Here is a 20,884-nt window from a genome sequence, read left to right as displayed (position 1 = left end):
ATCATTTAGAGTTTAGTGTGCTACGAAATTGCAGAAACACTTCGGAATGTTCGAGGACGCTACATGTTGTGAACAAGCAGGCAGGGAGAACTGAAACATGAGGACAAGAGCTACCATTGATCCACTTGTATAATGCTGTGATCAGATCAGATGGTTAAGCATGTCTCGGGACCTAGTCTGGAGGTGAGGCAGAGTCAACTAGCTGTTCATTCTTCCACCGGCAACTTGCATGTTAATTAATGGATCACACGATCTGAATCTGATACTAAACCCGATGGCCCTTCACCCGTGCAGGTCAGTTTGCCACCCACAGTGCAGACATGACAGCCTCCTCGACTAGCGATGCCTCTTGGGTTGAGTGGCTTCTGTTGCAGCTAACCACGATTACACATGAGAATGATTCTTGTTGTCTGCTGGTTTAGCTGCGCAGTTGCTTCGACCTCATTTGCTATATAAACAGGGAAGCCAAAGCTGGGAAGACACAATTGCAGCAGCTTCACTTCTCTTTCATTACATTTCAAACATGGCCTGCCACCTGAGATCCGCGAGTGTGCCCTCAAGCCCTCGCTCCAACCAAACCGATGTTGAAGAGCAGCTCCAGAGCCTGAAGGCAACCATCTCGTCGCCCTCTTCGACCATCGAAACCATAGTTGATGGTCTATCCAAGCTCGGGAGCATCTACAGCTGCATCGATGAGCTCATATGCTTTCCCAGCAGCCAGCGTCAGCAGAGGAAGGCAGTGGAGGAAGAGCTTGAGTGCTCTCTCATCTTGCTTGACCTCTGTAGTGCCATGCAAGAGAGCTTTGCGGAGCTCAGGGCGAGCGTCCAAGAGATGCAATTGGCTCTCAAGAGAGGAGACGATGTGGCTGTTCAGGCCAAGGCTAAGTCTTATGCCCGCTTGGCCAAGAAGGCGCAGAAGCATGTCAAGAAGATCAACAACAAGGTTGCTCTTGACACTGAAAGCTGCAGGGTGGTCAAGCTGTTGTCTGAAGCAAGAGAGATCGCCCTATCAATGCTGGAATCGACACTGCACCTCCTGTCAAAGGAGATCATGATGCCGAGTGCTGGCAAGTGGTCTCTTGTCTCCAAGGCATTCCAGAAGAAGAGAGTTACATGCGAGGAGGAGCAATTGCAGGTGTTGGAGTTGGAGATTGTTGATCTTGAGAGTGAAGTTCAGATTGTCTTTAGGAGACTGATCCAATGCAGGGTCTCCCTTCTGAACACTCTTAGCCTGTAGAAAGATCATACACTAACCAACTCTGATTCCCTGTGATTAGCATCCGCCTTTTAGAGGATTGGCTGATCATCGAAACAATTTTGATGTATATATGAGACAAAGTGTATAGAAAAATACTCAATGAAAGAGCAAAGTTCTGTCCATTTCATGTTGTCAATTTGTCTGATCATTTTATTTTATTTGTCCAAATTTGACCAAGAAGACCGTGAAAATGCTAAAAAGTAACATGTAATGGGGAGCTTCTGATGAAGTTTGGTATAAAAAAATGCCTATAATTCTTCTTATTCCTTATTATAAAAGAAATCATTAGTTGTTCGATGAGATGGCCACTGTTAATATTCACATGTGATGTGGCTCAACAACAGGCACAAGATCCTTGCATAGTGGATCTTGCTCTGCGTAACTGCTAGCATGCCAGCTCCAGCCACGAGATTTGAGCTCGCAATTGATAACATGATTAGCTCTAGATTAAGCTGCCATACTGATTCTTGCTATCCATACTTGGAACATGATGAAGTGGTTTAGTTAGATCCAAGGCTCAAGAAATTTGGCCGGCATGTGGATCGCCTTGAAATTGCAAAATTCTGATTCTAAATGCTGGAACCACAGCAGGCAGGACAATGCGACATGAAGAATCATGAACGCTGAAGTCAACCATTAGACAGGAGGTTACTCTTCTCACGATCTGATATCTAACATAAACTAGGCACTCGTGCAGATGATTTTGCTATCGGTTATCGAAACATCCCACGCTGAGCATTGGCTCAACTACAGCTAGAGATGCCTCTAAAGCTGGACAAACAAAAAAAAGGTGGGGATAGCTGGCTTTGTCGCAGGCTCACAGCGCCTCATCATCGATAAGATTCGGGCTGTCTACATGGTCAGTGATGCCAATTCTTGGGCTTGTTCTGCTATATATAGAGGCAGGTCATAGCCGGGTCGACACCATTGCAGCAGCTTCTCTTGTTCTCCATTTCTAGAGGAAAAAGAAAGCACTACAGATCCCACTACAGCGGTACAGCCATGGCTTACCACCTGAGATCAGCCAGTGTGCCGTCCAGCCCTCGCTCCAATGAAATTGATGTCGAAGAACAGCTACGGAGCCTGAGCACAACCATCTCTTCATCTTCTTCAACCATTGGAACCATGTGTGATGGTTTGAGGAAGCTTGGAGAAGTCTACAACTGCATCGGTGAGCTTGCAGGCTTACCCAGCAGCCAAGTTACACGGCAGAGGAAGGCAGTGGAGCAAGAGCTCGAGAACTCTCTTGTCGTGCTTGACCTTTGCAACGCCATGCAAGGGAGCTTTGGAGAGCTCAAGGAAAGCATCATGGACATTCAGATGGCTCTCAAGAGAGGAGATGATGCAGCTGTCCAGACGAAGATCCATTCCTACATCCGTGTGGCGAAGAAGACACATAAACAATTCAAGAAGATCAGCAAGAAGCCCGCTGCAGCTGATCAGGAAAGCTGCAAGTTGATCAAGATGATGTCTGAAACCAGAGAGATTGCTACCTCGATGATGGAATCTCTGTCACAACTCTTGTCCAAGCAAATTGCAATGCCAAGTTCTAGCAAGTGGTCTCTCGTCTCCAAGACATTCCAGAAGAGAAGAGTTGTGTGCGAGGAGGAGAAATTGCAGGAGTTGGAGTTTGACATTGTCAATCTTGAGAGCGAAGTTGAGACTTTGTTCAGGATACTGATCCAGAGCAGAGTTTCTCTTCTGAATGCTCTTAGCTTGTAGATCGTACACCAACTCTGAAGGTTCCTCATGATTAGCATCCGCCTTTTAGAGGATTGGCTAATCATCAAAACGAAATTTTGATGTATATATGAGAATGTACATAAATATACTTGATGAGAAAAACATAGTTTTGATACATTTCATGCTGTCAATTTTTCTATTGTTTCCTTTTTCTTGCCAAAAAGAAAAGAAGCTAAACTTCATTTCTTGTGTCATGAAAAAACTGTTAGTGGTTCGATTACAGTTAAGAACTGGAACTGCACATGAGATGTAGCTCGAACAGCAGGCACACGATCCTTGTAAAGTGGATCATGCTCTCTTTAACTGATGGCATGCCAGCTCCAGCCATGAGATTTGAGCTTGCAATTGATAATGAGATTGTTCAGAAGTCAAGATGGAATAACACGTAAGACACGTGGAGCAAGGGTGCATTTGGCAAAACTCCCAGAGTTGATTCTCTGATGATTCCAGCAGGAGCTCTACCAAACAGTTTTTCAGAGAGAAGTGATTCTTTGCTGATTCTGTGGAGTGATTCTCTAAAATGAACTAAGGGGGCTGGGAGCTAAAAAAAAGTAGCTTCTTCTGATTCTGTAAAGTGATTCTCTATCCTAATTTTAAGAGTTTATGCTAGGGAATCACTTTCAGCCACAAAATCACTTCTTTCAGAGAATCAACTCCCATAAAGAATCAGAATCAGATGGAGCTCTACCAAACAAACCCTAAGCTGCCATTCTAATTCTTGCTGCTGATACTTGCAGCATGGTAATGTGATTCCGTTAGACCTAATGCATTATAAATTGAACGGCACATGAATCGTCTTGAGATCTCAAAACCCAGATTCTAAATGTTGCAAGCCACAGCAGGCAAGCGAAACATGCCAGCAATGCAGAGCTTTGGAGCCTGCAGAGATGAAGCAAGTGTTAGCTAGAAGCATCAACTGACAAAGCGACATCTCTTTCTGCCATTTCATGTCTTGCGATTAGCTGATCATCAAAAAGTTTTTCTATATATGTACGAGAAAAGTGCACAAAAAGTTAGCCAAGGGAGAGACAAGAACAAGGGTCCCCTCATTTTATTTGATTACCTGAATTCTCATCATGCAACTGAGTGGGTACTAGTCTACTAGAAAACACAATTGTGCTGCTAATTCTAAATTTCTAATACATATTATTAGAAAAAAATAATTAATGGTTGTACTTATTACACAACAGAAATAAATATAATATCCAGTTTATCTTTGCAACGCAGAACTAGGACGGTATAATCACATGAGATGTGCTTGCTGAACAACAAGCAGAGGATGCTTGCAGAGTTGATCTTGCCCTCCAAAACTTCTAGCATGCATGCCAGCTCCAGCCAATTGCCAACACGTACCATCACTAATACTCCAGGAGTATTATAGCATGGCAAGGTCCAGCACTAGAGTAAGCTGCCTTGCCGATTCCTGATGCCAACATGAGAAACAAGCAGACAGCAAGGCAGCTTGCATTGCCAGGCTGCGGGCGAAGCAAGTCAAACCGTTCCTTCCGCCGAAGCCACGTCTCTCCCTGGTTTCGTTGCACGCTCATCGATATCATGATCTAGATCTCAACATAAACAACACACTCGTGCAGGCGAGTTGCTACTAATAACTGGGACATGGCACTATGAAAGCTTCATCAGGCCACCTTCAGATATTCCTCTTGCTCTGGGTGAGCATACAGAAAGCATCAACCTGCCGTGGAGATCAGAGGCTATGTCGCAACGGCACAGCGCTTCATTGTCAGCGAAATTCTTCTTGTCGGTAGGTTCAGCCACGACATAGCTTCAGCTTCTTTGGTTATATATACCGGCAAGCCATAGCCTCCTCGACACCATTGCAGCTAAGTTTCTCTCCAGTATTCTCGCCATCCCCAGTTCCAGCCATGGCTTCCATTCTCAGATCTGAAAGTTTGCCTTCCAGCCTTCGCTCTGACAAAATTGACGTCGAAGAACAACTGCGGAGCCTCAGGGCAACCATCTCTTCCGCTACCATTGAGACAATGGTCGATGGTGTCATGAGGCTTGGAGGAGTGTACAACGACATCGAGGAGATGATGTGCTCACCAAGTGGCCAACTCAGCCTTTGCCGGCCACAACAGAGGAAAGCGGTGGAGCAAGAGCTTGAGAAGTCCCTCATCTTGCTTGACCTCTGCAACGCCATCCAAGAGAACATTTTTGAGCTCAAGACAAGCATCCAGGAGATGCAGCTGGTCATCAAGAGAGGAGATGACTCCGCTCTTCAAGCCAAGATCCAGTCTTACATCCGCTTGGCTAAGAAGGCGCAAAAACAGTTCAAGAAGATCAGCAAGAAGCCTACTACAGTTGACCAGGAAAGCTGCAGGGTGATCAAGCAGTTGGCTGAAGCCAGAGAGATTGCAATCTCCATGCTTGAATCCTTGCCGTATCTCCTGTCAAAGCAAATTGCGACGCCAAGCTCTAGCAGATGGTCCCTTGTCTCCAAGAGAAGAGTAACATGCGAGGAGGACCAATTGCAGGAGATGGAGTTGGTCATTATCGATCTTGAGAGCGGAATTGAGACTTTGTTCAGGAAATTGATCCAGAGCAGAGTTTCTCTCCTCAACACTCTCAGTTTGTAGATAGATCGTGCATCAACCCTGACCCTTGAGATTGGCATCCGCCTTTTAGAGGATCTGCTGATCATCATACAATTTTGTACTGTACTAGTAGATGAGCAACTGTACAGAAAATTACTGAAAAGAAAGTCACAGTTTTTGGTCAACTTTACTGTTTCTGAATTCCCGTTGCATTTTTATGTTGAGAAGTTTTGACAGTCCAGTTATCTTGAACTTTTCTTTTACCAAAGAATACCCACGAGCTTGTCGTCATTATTGGCGTTTAAAGGAGCAGTTCGCTGTTCAAGTTGATCTCTGAAATGCTTTACTATCAGATAGGCACGTTACGCAGATGCCATGTGTTGCTCCAGCAACAAACAAAGGATCCTCGTGCAGTGGATCTTGCTTCCCAAATCTAGAACAAGTCAGCTCCAACACATGAGGTTGAGCGTGTAAGTAGCACCAATTGCGCTTAACAGGGCATCTACTCAAATTAAGAATTGAACTGCAGCTCGATAACACGCTTGTAACCAATAATAATTGGTTAGCAATCCACTAAAATAATCTCTAGAGCATGCAATCATGTCAGGATCTACCAGTGGAGAGAACTAACGTGTTGATTCTTGCTGCCAGTAGCAGGAACATGACAATGTGATGCCTCATTGGTAGGATAGATGATGCACTAAAAAAATTGAACGGCACATGAGAGATGAAGGAAACAGATTCCATATGCTGGGCAATTGAAATAACAGAACTCTATGTGTGAGGTGTCCACCATCAACATGATGCCATCAGTATAAATAGGCCTCCCTTGACGCTGAAGGCCAGCCACATTCGAACCAACATCTGCTCTCTCAGCTTCTCATCTCATCAGCCAAAGAAGAGTTTCCAGCAAAAGCCATGGCTTACCACCAAAGATCAATCAGTCTGCCTTCTAGGCCTGCCTCCAAAGTTGAGGAGGAGCTACAAATCCTTGAGGCATGCACCTCGTCGCCCTCATTGACCATCGAGACAACCAGCGATGGTCTGAGGAGGCTTGGGGACATCTACAGCTCCATTGAGGAGATCATGTGCCTCCCCAGCAACCAAGTTTGCTCCTCCCAGCAAAGGAAAATGCTGGATGGAGAGATGGAGTGCTCTCTTGAGCTATTGGATCTCTGCAACGCCATGCATGAAGACTTTGCCGAGTTGAAGGCCATTGTTCAAGATCTGCAAGTGTCTCTCAGAAAAGGAGACGATGCAGCAGTTCAAGCCAAGATCCAGTCTTACTTCCGCTTGGTGAAGAAGGCGAAGAAACATTTCAAGAAGGCTGCAAAGAAGGTTATCTCTGCTGAGGATTGCAGGATCCTGAGACTGTTGAGCGAGGCCAGAGAGATCACTACCTCTCTTCTTGAGTCAACAGTGCAGCTCCTGGCCAAGCAAATTGCGATGCCCAAATCATCCATTGTCTTGAAGGCATTCCAGAAGAAAACTTCAGTTGTTTGCAAGGAGGAACAGTTGCAGGTGTTAGAGTGCAACATCAGAGATCTGGAGGATGGAGCAGGGCATCTGTTCAGGAGATTGATCCAGAGCAGGGTTACTCTCCTGAACATTCTTAGCCCATAGATACTCCTCTATATTTGTTGCTATTGACACCTGCGATTGGCATCCGCCTTTTATAGGATCCATCAATCGCTATATGCTTCATCATTTGTATAGAACAAGTGTACATAAATAGCTCAATGAAAGATCAAAGTTTTGGTTCACTTCATGTTGTCAACATACTACTCCAGGCTTGCCTTCAATCTCTGAGCAATATGAAAACAATGTGGTTTTCCTTACTCCATGGACAAAAGCTGCATATTGTACAATCTAAACATACTAGCAAGCAGACATAAAAATGGATGTAATATTCCTTTCAAATAAAAAAGGATCTGAACATAATAATGTGATCGAAATGCAACTATTGTTTCAGGTATACATATAGGCATATAGCCTTGTTTCATTTTCAAATTTCCATGAAGTCTCAACATCTACAGAATATCAGGTGGATCTAGCCCAAATCCATTACATGCATACACCCTCAGTTCCAATGCTCAAGGCATATAGATTTATCCTTAACGTACAGCTGGTCCTAAAGCAGATGATCTGTGACCATAATTGCCTGAAAACAGGCCACATCGCATTTATCACAAAAAAAATTATCAATTAAAATCTCTCCAAATAGTATGCTATGTATTATTTTGGATTCTTGCTGCAATAGCTCGCTGGAACATAAAAAGAATGATACACTAATTGGAGACTCCTAAAGTCGGAAAAGGAACTTATCACTTGTAAAGCTCTCAGTTTCTTTGGATATTCCAATGAATACCATCCAACAAAAACCTGGGGCCTTAATAGAACTAGAAAATTAAACAGTAAGCCGCTTGTTTGCCATTGAAAACCTGCTATAACCTCATTCTCTCCAGTTCATAGGTAGGCTGAAGGCCATCTCAGAAGGGCCAAAATAAATATAATAGATGTTGATGCAATCACTAATTAGTAATTATCCATTAAATAAGTGTTATAATATGCACGTACAGCAAGACTCAGCAGTAGACTGAACTGCCATGCAGATTCTTGCTGCCAAGAATTGAAACATAGCAATGTGGCCGGCTTCGTTAGGAGCACCTAATGCACTAACAAAGAGAACATCATGAGGGTTATCTTGAGATTGCAATTTCCGGAAGACACTAAGTGCAGGTGAACGTGCAGAGCCAATTGTTGCCTTTGCAAAGCCGCGGTTTCATTGCTAGCTCACTGATCTCATGATCTAGATCTGAAATTAAACTATAGATGAGTTCAATGAGTTTGCTGCCAGCATTAGGGACATGACAGCTTCATAAACTGATCTTCAGAGATGCAGAGATGCCACAAGCTCCAAGTAAACGGACAAGAAGCATCAACCTTAGTTTCAAAAAAAAAAGAAGCATCAACCTGTCGTGGAAATGGCTGGCAATGTTGCAACACCGCATCACTTCATCATCAGTGAGATTCTTCTTGTTGGTAAGTTCACTGACACCATCGCTTCAGCTTCTTTGGTTATATATACAGACAAACCATAGCCTGGTCGACACCATTGAAGTTCCATCAGTTTCTCTCCATTCTCTTGACCTCCATTTCTAAAGAGGGGGAAAACACAGTTCGAGTTCCAGCCATGGCTTCCATTCTCAGATCTGCAAGATAGCCTTCCAGGATTTGCTCTAAAGGAATCGAAGTTGAAGAGGAGCTGCAGACCCGTAAGGCAGCCATGGATTTGCTCTAAAGGAATCGAAGTTGAAGAGGAGCTGCAGACCCGTAAGGCAGCCCTTTCTTTGCCTTTCACTACCAGTGAGACAATGGGTGATGGGCTTGAAGGAGTGTTACAACAACATTGAGGACACGATGTGCTCCCCTAGCAGCCAAGGTAGCCTTTGCTGCCCGCATCAGTGGAATGCAGTGGAGCAAGAGCTCGAGCAACCTCTGCAACGCCATGCAGAGAGCTTCTCAGGACTCAAGAAATTTCCAGAAGATGGTGCTGGTCGTCAAGCAAGGAGATGATTCAGCACTTCAAGCAAAGATCCAGTCTTGCATTCGCTTGGCCAAGATGATGATGAAACAGTTCAAGAAAGCCTACTTCAGCTGATAAGGAGAGCTGCAGGGTCAAGCAGTTGGCTGAAGCCAGAGAGATTGCGATCTCCATGCTTGAATCCTTGTCGTATCTTCTGTCGAAACAAATTGCGGCCCTGAGTTCCAGCAAATGATCCCTTGTCTACAAGACATTTCAAAAGAGAAGAGTTGTTTGCAGGGAGGAGCCAGGAAATGGAGTTCACCACTGTTGATCTTGAAAGCGGAGTTGAGACTTTGTTCAGGAAATAGATACGGAGCAGAGTTTTTCTCCTCAACTTTCTCAGTTTGTAGATAAAATCACGATCCCTTGCGATCGGCATCTGCCTTTTAGAGGATCTGCTGATCATCATACAACTTTGTAGCTTGCCTGTAAATGAGCAATTGTACAAAAATTTACTGAAAACAAAGTCATAGTTTTTTGGTCAATTTCCTGTTGTCAACTATGCAGTTGATAAACTCACATAAGAGTTGTTATACTGTGAAATTTTAACAGTTCAGTTGTTGTTGTTGTTGTTTTGACAAAAGAATAGCCAGAAGATGCTCATCATAATTATTGATGTTTAAAACAGCATTTTGTTGTTCAAGTTGATCTTTGAAATGCTTCACTATCAGATGTGCATGTTATGCAGATGCCATGTGTTGCCCCAGCAACAAGCAAAGGATCCTTTTGCAGTGGATCTTGCTGCCCACATCTAAAACAAGCCAGCTCCAACACACGAGGTTGAGCGTGTAAGTAGCATGAATCGTGCTGAATACAGCATCTACTTGAATTAAGAACTGCACAACAGCACAATTACATGCTTGTCACCAATAATAATTTGTTAGCAATCTGCTAAAATAATCTCTCAAGTATGCAATTATGTCAAGATCCAACAGTTGAGTGAACTAACCAGTTGATTCTTGCTGCCAGTAGCTGGAACATGGCAATGTGATATCACATTGGAAGGATAGCTACTGAACTTAAAAAAAGCAGAACTACGCATGAGTCACATAACAGATTCCATATGCTGCTGCCAGGTCTCAAAGCATAGTAGACAGAACCTGGAAAACGAAATAAAGAATTCTATTTGCCCACCATCAACATGGAGCCATCTCACACGCTTCTTCAGTATAAATAGGCCCCAGCTAAAGGCCAGACACATTCTACCCATCATCTGCTATCTCAGCTTCTCATCTTTTCAGCCACAACACAGAGAAAAGAGCCCCAGCAACAGCCATGGCTTGCCACCAAAGATCAATCAGTCTGCCTTCTAGGTCTGCCTCCAAAGTTGAGGAGGAGCTACAAATCCTTGAGGCATGCACCTCGTCGCCCTCATTGACCATCGAGACAACCAGCGATGGTCTGAGGAGGCTTGGGGACATCTACAGCTCCATTGAGGAGATCATGTGCCTCCCCAGCAACCAAGTTTGCTCCTCCCAGCAAAGGAAAATGCTGGATGGAGAGATGGAGTGCTCTCTTGAGCTATTGGATCTCTGCAACGCCATGCATGAAGACTTTGCCGAGTTGAAGGCCATTGTTCAAGATCTGCAAGTGTCTCTCAGAAAAGGAGACGATGCAGCAGTTCAAGCCAAGATCCAGTCTTACTTCCGCTTGGTGAAGAAGGCGAAGAAACATTTCAAGAAGGCTGCAAAGAAGGTTATCTCTGCTGAGGATTGCAGGATCCTGAGACTGTTGAGCGAGGCCAGAGAGATCACTACCTCTCTTCTTGAGTCAACAGTGCAGCTCCTGGCCAAGCAAATTGCGATGCCCAAATCGTCCATTGTCTTGAAGGCATTCCAGAAGAAAACTTCAGTTGTTTGCAAGGAGGAACAGTTGCAGGTGTTAGAGTGCAACATCAGAGATCTGGAGGATGGAGCAGGGCATCTGTTCAGGAGATTGATCCAGAGCAGGGTTACTCTCCTGAACATTCTTAGCCCATAGATACTCCTCTATATTTGTTGCTATTGACACCTGCGATTGGCATCCGCCTTTTATAGGATCCATCAATCGATGTATACTTTAACATATGTATAGTACAAGTGTACATATAGTTGCCCAATGGAGAAAAAAAAGTTTTGATTCACTTTGTGGTGTCTATCCGGTACTTCTGGCATACTTACAATATCAGTAATGTCACAACAATGTGGTTCGATATGTTTCATGGCTAAACCTTTCAGATAATACAATGAATGTACACGAATTTGAAAATGCATCATACAGACATGAAGGATGCATATGTTTCAGTCACAACCAAACTTCTTTGCAATTGCTTTTTCCAGGCATGTCATTCACTATAGTTAGTACTTAGATATTCCTTCCAGTAATACAGATCAAGTGAGGCATAATTGTTTTTTTCCGCAATAGGCATGTTATCTCGACATTTAGTTAAGAATGTAATGTGCTGAATCCTTGTGAGTTGGATCTGGTCCAACATAAACAGCTCCAAGACAAAAGGTATAAGCTTATAGCTAACACTAACACAGCAGATCCTAGCAGAAACCTTATCTGGAGGATGGAGCAGGACATCCCAGATAATAAGAAAAATAATTATTAGGATTCTTGCTACAAATAATAGACCATGGTATGAGTGATGCAACTTTGGCTTAAACCCAACCTTATCTGATCCAAACTTAGCTTACTTGGCTGTTTTGCTCGTGAGACAGAGGGATTCTACCACCAGCGGGCTAGTATATAATAATAATAGACTGAATAATTTGACCGAGGTATTTGGATGTGGCTCGCACTAATCTTATCCGACACAGAGGCTCAAATAAATGCTCAAACTTGAACTCCTAAAATAGGAGGGGGGGGGGGGGTGAACATGTAGGGCTCATGGCTTGTTTCAATATTTCAAATAATCAGCTGCAACACCATCTGGGACCTTAAGAGGCAAAATCTGGGAAATCAAATTGCAAGGTTCAGTTTTGAATAGGAAACTTGCTATGGCCTCATCCTTTTTGTTTTCTGTGGTGTCATTTCATTAAAGAAGAAAGGAGTACCCAGATGCACAACACCACACATACACACACCAGGAACATTCCAGTTCATAGGTAGGCCTTCTCGAATGGCCCAACAAACTTATTTCTTAAATTCTTATTATAGTAGTTTATTGTTGATTTTTATGGTACAGAACAAAAAAAAAGAAACTTGTTCTTATTTCAGTCACAAACTAAGCTTTTTATGGTTGATGCCAAGATTTGACAACAATTTAAGTTGACAGCGAAATCATAGACTTTATGCTGCTGTGCACAAACTTCAGAACTTTAATAGCAAAATATGTTGAGATTCTATACACATGACCTAATAACACAGAGCATTCTTGCACATGCTAAAATGCAAATATACAGGAAAAAAAATTTGTGCTCACTCATCTGTCTTTTGAGGCACAGATCTGTAAATTATTTCCATATGTTCACTGAAACTCTTCTTGTCAAAAGAATATATCAGTTTGCTTGGATTGTGCCTTGAGATCCTTCAACTTCTTCAATATGTTGGTAAAATAATCTTGTAAATACTTCTCTAAGCTGAGGATGTCATTTGCATCCACCCCAAGAAGCTGGTATGTCTCGCTCATTGGAGCAGAGAAAACTGTGTCGCTAGAGAGCACCTGTTTTAAAGAAATGTTATATTAGGTTTCACAAGCTCTGATACAAGTTACCAGTACAGAGCCACATGCAGACTGAACAGAAAGGATAAGCTGGTAACCTCTGAAAATGCCAATCTGTCAGCCACATCATTTGTCCATTGGAAAAACCGTGTCAATTGACGAGTAAATCTCAAGACTGCAACAGGTACCGTGGTTACATTGGCATCTTGCCCGGCCAACCTCTCACACAAAGTAATCACCTGAAGAGGGCAAAGGATAAATAATACGTATTCTAATTCCCAGATCCATCATTTGTAAATATCTAACATCAGAAACAAAATGAACTGCATGATAGATTGAAAGACAACAGTGATACATACCCTATGAAGATAGATTAAATCGATCTACAAAACTTTCCTGAACATTATATGTAATGAATTTCCTTCAAAAAGATAGTGCACAGTTCATTACCTCTTGAGTGGTCCAAGCACGTGGTCCAGCAAAAGTCAAGAGTTTCTTAGTAGCCTTCTCATTGCGCATAGCTATAAATGTCAGCCGAGCTACATCCTACAATTTCACCAGAAAGAATGTGTCAATGGAAAGCTGAAGGAAAAGTACAAAGAGATCAGTGGTCTCATTTTCAATTGAATGAGGAAAGAAAAACCTGGGTATCCATGTAAGCGATCCGAGTTGGAGCATCAGTTCCCCAGACAGACTTCTCTTCTAGTATAGGCACAGCATATTGCCCAATAAGGCCCTATTGCAACCAACGTTAGACAGGAATTTATTTATGGATACAACAGACAAACATTACTAGAACAGGATGTATCAACTCCATGTCTTTTTTTCTAGAATACGCAGGAGAGCTGCGTATCTTTGTATTAAGGAGAATGAAATAGAGTTTTACAACGCGGGCCTAACCGGGCGCACGCACATGGACATATCGCCGCTTGATCTTTTACTTGGTTAGGTATATTACTGTGATTTATTAATAGAACAGTTCGACCAAGAAGGAACTTTCTTTCGTAATCTAACATCATTATACTTCACTAGGATCACTAACATTCTAAGAAAAGAATTTTTTTTACCAAACACTTAATCACAGGGAGAGGATCAAATGTACCTGCATGAAACCACACAAACGGATGATGATATAATCCAGACCACTGTCCTGAATAAACTTCTCCGTACAATGCTTGATTTCCATCAAGGGAACCTCAGGATGCTTGTCACAGTTGTGGATGGAATAGAACACATACTTCTGAATCCCCATAGCCTTTGCGCACTGTATTAGAGCAACTTTTCCTTCCCAATCTACCTAAATGGAATAACCATCAGCATAACTGATTGAATGATTTATGGTATACTCGCTCCGGTTGAAATTATAAGACAGGTTTTGTTTCATAAGTACAATACTTTGACCATCAATTACTCTATTACTACCTAATTCTTTTACACAATTTTGATATTTTTATATATGTATTGATAAATATACTTATGAATATTATTCTGCATCACATGATGATGTATTAATGGAGTAATTGTCAGTCAAAGTCTTGTCCTATCATTTTTTTTTGAATGGTCACAGCCTCACAGGGGGAGAGCATCACATAATTGCATTGGCAAGGCGAAATTAGATAAGCCTTATAATTTCAAATGGAGGGATATGTAATACTATGTATTAGTAGAATACAATGTCACGTCATCCTTATGACAAGCACACAACCTAAGAGGTGCAGCCAGATGAAATTCTTTTCTACAGCATTTTCTTGAGAATATGCATAATAAGTTAAGGAACGGCACTACAGCCAGTAAGCACTTCATGCAATCCACTAAGAGCAATATGATTAGCTTAATAGCTTGAATAACAACCAGCAAATGCAAAAAAAATATTCAGGACAACAGCAGGAGGACAATCATTTGTTATTGTGTTCACAGAAATGGTCATAACATACCGTCCGGATGGGCTCTTCAGGCCGTCCTGTCGCACAGTCAATGACGGTATGGATGCCAACAAGCGTCGCAGGGATGGTCTCCGGCTTGCTGAGGTCAGCCTAAAAAGTTCCAATTCAAAGCACACAAAATTACCACGCCGAGAATCCGCAATGCAGCACACCAACTGCATAAGCAAGTACGAATTGGACAGTGCAGTAGCAACGGCCTACATTGACGACGGTGGCGCCCCAGTCGCGGAGGAAATCGGCCGGCGCGGGGCGCGGCCTGACGAGGCACCTGACATCGTAGCCCTCGTCCAGCGCCCTGCGGACCACCTGCCGCCCCAGCGTCCCCGTGGCGCCGACCACCAGTATGCTCGTCGGCCGGACGGGCGTCCCCTGCGCAATGCTGGTCGGCGCCACCGCCTGCGCGTTGCAGGTCACCGCCAGCCGGCACCGCGACGATCCGCCTGCGGCAGCAGCATCACGCACACTCGCACTGTCAGTCACTTGGAACGCAGCGGGAGGGGATCGAGGAAGCAGGGGCTTACCTTTCGGCGCGCGGTGGAGGAGGAGGTGCGGGCGGGCGGTGGAGGAGAGCGCGGCGCGGCCGCGGCGGAGGCGGCCCGGGGAGGCGAGCTGCGAGGGCAGCGCGGCGAGGCTGGTCGACGCCATGGCGCGGCGTGGCGTGGGCGGGGGCGGTTGATGGCGTGGCTCGCCGCGGGGTTTTTGGCGTGGGGAGGAGTGGTGGAGAGGGGATGCCGAGCCGCCGATGCCCGTCGCGCCACGTCCACCGCCGGCCCGTCATCCGTTTCCTTCCTCGGGCCACGTCACCATCCGCTTCGTCTTCCCCTCTGGCGCTACGCCTCCGCTCTCCAAACACGCCTCCACTGGAATACGCTTTCATCCCACCAAAGCGTGCTCCCTTTAGCGTAAAGAGTGTGGAAGGCGGCTGGCTGCCTGCGGTCTCCTCCGTCTCCGACTCCGAGCGAGCGATCAGCCGTGGGGAGGATCCGAAGCGCGCGAGAATGCAGGGCGGATCCAGCGGCATCGTCTACGGCGGCCTCAAGTACCAGGCAAGCAGCAGCAGCGGTGCCTTCTGGAACCTTCTAGAACAGCCTCCCTTAACCCATTGGTCCTCTGTCGTCGTTGCAGGCGCGGTGCATCGCGGACGTTCGCGCCGACGCTGGCTCCACCACCTTCCTCGCCGGGACTCTCAGCCTCAAGGAGGAGAACGAGGTGCGTCTCTTGCGCAGCCCTGGGGGCGCGCCGCTTCTGCAGGGGTTCCGATTCGGGTAGTCCCATTTTGTTGTCAGCGGAAATGGCGTGAGATTTGATTTGGATCTCGAACTCTCTGCATCCAAGTAGGTGCACCTGATCCGGCTGTCGCCGGCGGAGAGCGAGCTGGTGTGCGACGGCCTCTTCTACCACCCCGACGAGATCTGGGACCTCAAATCGTGCCCCTTCGATCACAGGGTCTTCTCCACAGTCTACACCTCTGGTAAAGAACAGATAATATCGCCTCTCTCTCTCTCTGTCCGTGAGCATTCCAATTTGCAAATCTAAAGCGTGTATTTATGTTGTTATGTGAAATATTTTGTAAACTGAAGTTTTGTGATGTGATTGGCAGGTGAGGGTTATGGCGCTGCCGTCTGGAAGATCCCAGAGCAGCATGGGCAGTCAAACTCGCCGCAGCTTGAGCAGCTCTTCGAGCTCACTGGGCATACGGGCAAGATAAGACGGTGCGCTTCTGTTTCTGTTGATGTTTGGTTGTGCTAGAGATGTTTGTTCTTCCCACTGTACAAGATTTTTTGCCTATGCTTTGAATTTCAAGAGTTATCAATATGTCCAACTTTAGTGGATGAAATGCAACTTTGCTGCTTAATGGTCTGAACCACATGGTGTTTATCTGTAATTAAATTAAATGAACTGTTCTTTGGTGAGTTGAGTGTAGTTAGTGCACTGTTCTGAAAGGTTGTGCCACCTAGCCTGCCTAATCACAACTTTTAGAGTGACAGAGGTAGACAAGCTGTAGAGCTCGTGGTTACTTGCGTGATTACACATGAATGTTGACGTGAGAGGGCTGTTATCAAGAAGGCTGCAATGAAGCTTTTGTGTGGTCTACCATGTTGCACTTATTTCACAGTACATGAATTAATTGTTGGGCTTATTTTCTGTGGTGCTCTTTAAAAGAGATAATATGAGAATTTTTTTTCAACTTCTAAAATAATTTTGAGCTAATTTTTTTTTCAACTAGTGTCACTCCTATATATTCTTAAATGTTGCTAGGTGATATGCATATCATCTTTATTGGTTCTTGACACCTATAAGCTGTTTATTCTTGCAGCGTACTCTGGTGGCCACTTGGAAAGCATGATAAGCTAATTAGCATTGATGACAGAAATATTTATCTTTGGAACATAGACACGTCAAATAAATCAGCAAAGGTGTGGCCGCAATCCTTTTGTTTACCAATATATCATCAGCATACTTACAAATTTTTTTGTTTTCATTGGTTTAAAAAGTTTTACGACCGCCCAAAGACGGGCCAAGAAAAGAGAGAACGTATACAGAAAAATTCAACCAACAAGTGAAATGTTAACTTTTGTATATGTGCATGTGAGCCTACTATTTAGAATTAAGATACACCCTATTGCTTTCATTGTTTTCAAATGTGAACTTTAGTACCCGGTTATGACACGCCAAATAGCCAAATCTGTTTACATACTTCACCATGGTCCTGATTTGAATTCATCTATCTATGTTACAGATGATATCACAGGGATCGGCTGACATGCTTCCAAATTTACGTGGTGGAGCTTGGGACCCACACAATCACAATTCAATTGCTGCAATATCAGATTCATCACTTCACTTATGGGATCTCCGTTCCATGGAGTTAATACTTTATCTTGATCTTCTATGATTTTATATGCTTCTATCTGTGATCCACTTGTTTCCATTAAATATTTATATCTTTAATTGTGAATGCATTATTCTCAGCAAATCAATTGCAATTGAACATGCACATATACGGGATGTGGATTATAACCCCAAGAAGCAAAACATAATTGTGAGTATGATATGTATTTTGTTGTCTCAAGTGATAGCACATATGTTCTTATATTTTTACACAAAGGATCATTCCTTTGAATCATCTTTTTGTAGTAACATTGTATAGGACAATTTTGTAGTACTTTATTTTTCCTTGTTCCCTTGCAATTTTGTTTTACTATATTCTTGCATTAGTAGTTATGTATCATAGTTCATGTTCACTTAGGGTATGACATCATTCATTATTGCTAAATAAATGGCTAGAACTCTTGATTATGTTGTAGCGACTGAATTTTTACTGAGAAATACATTAATTCAATATAGCTGAATACCCAACCAATTTTGTAGGGTATGCCTATTGGACATCTGTGTACAGTAACAGTGATACTTATTACTGATTCATTAAATTATGTACTTTTATACAGCTTTTGCCCTGAGAAAACTCATTTATTTTTCTAATTGCCAATATCTTATACATTGTAGGCAACAGCAGAAGATGAATTTGGAATTCGCTTGTGGGATCTCAGAATGCTGAAACATCCTCTGAAAGATCTCCCTGGACACTCACATTGGTATGTGCAGCGTAATATAGTGTAGTACAATCAAACCAGAATCTTTCCTTCGCAAGATTTAAACATTAGTTCTCTCAATTTATTCTATGCAGTATATGTACTGTGCTGTGAATGTTATTTGTTTGATTCGTGACTTCCTTCAAACAAGTGCAATTTTCATCCTGTTACAAGTTTGGTTTCTATTTTTGTTAGTCTAGTAGAGTAGTATATGCCTCCTTTATCAGAGCTGTGTTCAGTCTCTTTTCTTCTTTTTTTATTTGACAGTAAATGTGGTTCAATCTCTAAGGGTGTGTTTGGTTTGGAGACGAGATGGGATGGGTTGGTCCTGTCCCAGTTTTTTGGGATAGGATCGTCCCGACTCGTGTTTGGTTGAGAAGGATGGGTTCGTCCCCATTTTTTTGTTTGGTTGGAGGTACTAAAGTAGATGGGACGACCACCGTTTTCAGCTTCTGTTAGCTACCGTCAGCGGGCCCCACTTGTCACTGTCACGAGTACATCTTCCTCCGTGTGATAGCGGCCAGCCAGGGGAGGCCGCCGCGCCGCGTGGGGAGGCTGCCACGCCAGCCCTTGGCACCAGCCGCGCCGCCTGGGGAGCATGCCGCTTGTGGAGCTCCGGCCCCTTGCCGCGCCGCCTGAGGACCCGCCTCCGTCGGCCTTGTGCCCCGGCCGTGCTACCTAGGGACCCGCCCCCGCCAGCCTCGTGCCCCGGCCGCGACGGAGCTCGTCGTCCCGCGACCGGCGGTGGAGCTCCCGCTCTCCCGGCCAGCGGCGTAGCGGCCGCCTGAGCTCATCACCCGCCGCTCATCCCCTCTAGCTCCGGTGCCTGCCCGAGCTCGCCCCCGCCGCTCGTCCCTGCTGGTGCTGTTCCGCTCAAGCCTTTCTCCAGCACCTGCTCGCTAGTGCGCAACGGAGAGGCACGGCGTTGAAGCGGGATGACTCCATCCACTCGATTTGGAGGGATGGGGTTGTCCCACTTGACTCCCATCCAAACACTCATTGGGACCGTCCTGCTCCGTCCTGTCCCGTCCTTGAAACCAAACATTCCCTAATATTTGTGGTTATACCAACCTCTTTTTGCTCTTTATTAACCAGCAAATATCCAGGATTTTTACATGATCTCATTATTTTTACAGGACATGGACTGTTCAGCACAATCCTGAGTATGATGAGCTGCTTCTGGTCTGTCTGACCCCTCCATCCGCATGCAATTGTGTTGCAAATTCATGATATATTGATTTTATTGAGTACTTATTACATTGAAGCTTTTGTAGAGTGCTGGAACAGATTCAACTGTAAATTTATGGTTGGCTCAAGTTAGCAGCAATGATTCTGGAACTGACAGGTATCTATTCTTAATCGGTGCTAGTTAAGTTGCTTTGTTTAAACTTGCTATATTGATGCCTGAATCTTGTTTTCTCAGCCCTGGTTCACCCAAGAGGCAAGAAGAACCATTACTCAATTCATATACTGACTATGAAGACAGCATATATGGTATGCTCGAACCTTTAGATGTTTTTATATATATTAGAATTTCAATGACGTCAGAGAGTTAATTAAAATTGTAGGTATTGCATGGAGCTCCCACGACCCATCATTATTCGCTTCTTTGTCTTACGATGGAAGGGTAAGTACCTACATCATTTATTGCTTCATGGAACTTTGCCTTATGCTTCCGAAACATTTATGATTGTGTCTCTCTTAAATATTCATGAGATTCTCTGATGTTCAGGTTGTTTTGGAATCAGTCAAGCCCTACTTGCCGAGAAAATGAAGCTTGCCGGTCATCTTCTGCATTGTAAGGGCATAAACTGGTTCCTCCTTTCCAATGTATTGTCCTTATGATTACCAAAGTTGCCCCAGCGAACATGTTTTTTTGTTATATAATTGGTGCTGCACGGAGCTTTACCTTGCCATTCTGTGCCTGTTAACAAGCATTGATGTGATGATGCATTTGTATTGGTTGCAGCAACAGCGTGCAATTGATAGCCAAGAATGTTGCAGAAATCATCTTGGCTGATATCCGATCTTCCGCCCTCTTGGGTGATGCGATGCCAACAGTGGTACCAAAAAAGTCCGATGTAGCTTCGATTGGAAAGAGGACAGCACAGTCGAGATTATCAGCAGTTCTTTCCTGTATCTTCCAAGTCTTATCCACTGTGATTTCCTTTTCAGTTGCTAGAAATTTGTCTGTGAAGATCTGATCGGAGTGGCTTTCCGTTTTCGGTTTGTAAGAAATATTGCTTCTTACTTGACTCTTAGGATTTTGTATATTTGAAAAAGGCCCGTTATAGGGATGCTGCTTTATGCACTGAAGTAGAGGCGAACTGACTTTGTAAGACCATCGAGATGAACAGAGCCAGCTATTTTATAAACCATTCTTTTCGTGTTCATTTTTTCAGTGATCGTCCCACGCTTGCTTGCAACCGTGCAACCGGGTCATGCTTGGTAAGCAAGAACAATCGTACAAAATTTGTAGGAAATTTGAAAGAGTTCGGTTCCCACCTGGATCATTTTTCGAAAATTAGATGTACTACTTATTTTTCGATGAGAGGAAGTA

At 44.0% G+C, this 20,884-nt stretch overlaps 5 protein-coding genes and 2 pseudogenes across 5 annotated transcripts; 6 read left to right on the top strand and 1 right to left on the bottom strand.

The window, feature by feature from the left end:
* Nucleotides 1-5: 5 nt before the first annotated feature.
* On the top strand, nt 6-1,370 carry LOC111257569. Its single transcript, XM_022827366.1, has one exon. The coding sequence runs from the start codon at nt 524-526 to the stop codon at nt 1,235-1,237; it is 714 nt and encodes a 237-aa protein (XP_022683101.1). The 5' UTR covers nt 6-523; the 3' UTR covers nt 1,238-1,370.
* Nucleotides 1,371-2,199: 829 nt separating this feature from the next.
* LOC101761540 lies at nt 2,200-3,075 on the top strand. Its single transcript, XM_022827303.1, has one exon. It carries the CDS (start codon nt 2,261-2,263, stop codon nt 2,978-2,980), a length of 720 nt encoding a protein of 239 aa, XP_022683038.1. The 5' UTR covers nt 2,200-2,260; the 3' UTR covers nt 2,981-3,075.
* Nucleotides 3,076-4,183: 1,108 nt separating this feature from the next.
* Nucleotides 4,184-5,741, top strand: LOC101761940. The gene has a single exon (XM_022827656.1). It carries the CDS (start codon nt 4,885-4,887, stop codon nt 5,596-5,598), a length of 714 nt encoding a protein of 237 aa, XP_022683391.1. The 5' UTR covers nt 4,184-4,884; the 3' UTR covers nt 5,599-5,741.
* Nucleotides 5,742-6,030: 289 nt separating this feature from the next.
* Nucleotides 6,031-8,566, top strand: LOC111257653 (annotated as a pseudogene).
* Nucleotides 8,567-10,417: 1,851 nt separating this feature from the next.
* On the top strand, nt 10,418-11,115 carry LOC111257654 (annotated as a pseudogene).
* Nucleotides 11,116-12,394: 1,279 nt separating this feature from the next.
* LOC101763572 (uncharacterized protein ycf39) lies at nt 12,395-15,419 on the bottom strand. The gene is made up of 8 exons (XM_004974108.4): nt 15,253-15,419; nt 14,933-15,171; nt 14,723-14,821; nt 13,891-14,085; nt 13,432-13,524; nt 13,239-13,334; nt 12,887-13,027; nt 12,395-12,788 (listed from the first exon to the last, which is right to left on the bottom strand). The coding sequence occupies exons 1-8, from the start codon at nt 15,374-15,376 to the stop codon at nt 12,612-12,614; spliced, it is 1,164 nt and encodes a 387-aa protein (XP_004974165.1). The 5' UTR covers nt 15,377-15,419; the 3' UTR covers nt 12,395-12,611.
* Nucleotides 15,420-15,459: 40 nt separating this feature from the next.
* On the top strand, nt 15,460-20,725 carry LOC101763976 (WD repeat-containing protein DWA2). Its single transcript, XM_004974109.3, has 14 exons — nt 15,460-15,777; nt 15,857-15,940; nt 16,070-16,202; nt 16,332-16,443; nt 17,049-17,148; nt 17,472-17,599; nt 17,705-17,774; nt 18,239-18,327; nt 19,461-19,506; nt 19,599-19,669; nt 19,748-19,818; nt 19,893-19,951; nt 20,057-20,122; nt 20,294-20,725. The coding sequence occupies exons 1-13, from the start codon at nt 15,460-15,462 to the stop codon at nt 20,096-20,098; spliced, it is 1,323 nt and encodes a 440-aa protein (XP_004974166.2). The 3' UTR covers nt 20,099-20,122; nt 20,294-20,725.
* Nucleotides 20,726-20,884: the final 159 nt, after the last annotated feature.

This window comes from Setaria italica, chromosome VI (genome assembly GCF_000263155.2).
Source record: "Setaria italica strain Yugu1 chromosome VI, Setaria_italica_v2.0, whole genome shotgun sequence".
NCBI classification, from domain to species: Eukaryota; Viridiplantae; Streptophyta; class Magnoliopsida; order Poales; family Poaceae; genus Setaria; species Setaria italica.
The sequence above is the reverse complement of the archived record's forward strand: the minus strand, read 5'-3'. Positions and strand labels throughout refer to the sequence as shown.

What these genes read in the sequence shown, in the direction of transcription:
- LOC111257569 (XM_022827366.1), top strand. Translation starts at nt 524, where the DNA reads ATGGCCTGCCACCTGAGATCCGCGAGTGTGCCCTCAAGCCCTCGCTCC.
- LOC101761540 (XM_022827303.1), top strand. Translation starts at nt 2,261, where the DNA reads ATGGCTTACCACCTGAGATCAGCCAGTGTGCCGTCCAGCCCTCGCTCC.
- LOC101761940 (XM_022827656.1), top strand. Translation starts at nt 4,885, where the DNA reads ATGGCTTCCATTCTCAGATCTGAAAGTTTGCCTTCCAGCCTTCGCTCT.
- LOC101763572 (XM_004974108.4), bottom strand. Translation starts at nt 15,376, where the DNA reads ATGGCGTCGACCAGCCTCGCCGCGCTGCCCTCGCAGCTCGCCTCCCCG. An exon ending in CCTCCACCGCGCGCCGAAAG is followed by an intron (nt 15,172 to 15,252) that starts GTAAGCCCCTGC and finishes CTGCTGCCGCAG; the next exon opens with GCGGATCGTCGCGGTGCCGG. An exon ending in TCGCTTACATGGATACCCAG is followed by an intron (nt 13,335 to 13,431) that starts GTTTTTCTTTCC and finishes GTGAAATTGTAG; the next exon opens with GATGTAGCTCGGCTGACATT.
- LOC101763976 (XM_004974109.3), top strand. Translation starts at nt 15,460, where the DNA reads ATGCCGAGCCGCCGATGCCCGTCGCGCCACGTCCACCGCCGGCCCGTC. An exon ending in CATACGGGCAAGATAAGACG is followed by an intron (nt 16,444 to 17,048) that starts GTGCGCTTCTGT and finishes TTATTCTTGCAG; the next exon opens with CGTACTCTGGTGGCCACTTG. An exon ending in CCAAGAAGCAAAACATAATT is followed by an intron (nt 17,775 to 18,238) that starts GTGAGTATGATA and finishes TATACATTGTAG; the next exon opens with GCAACAGCAGAAGATGAATT.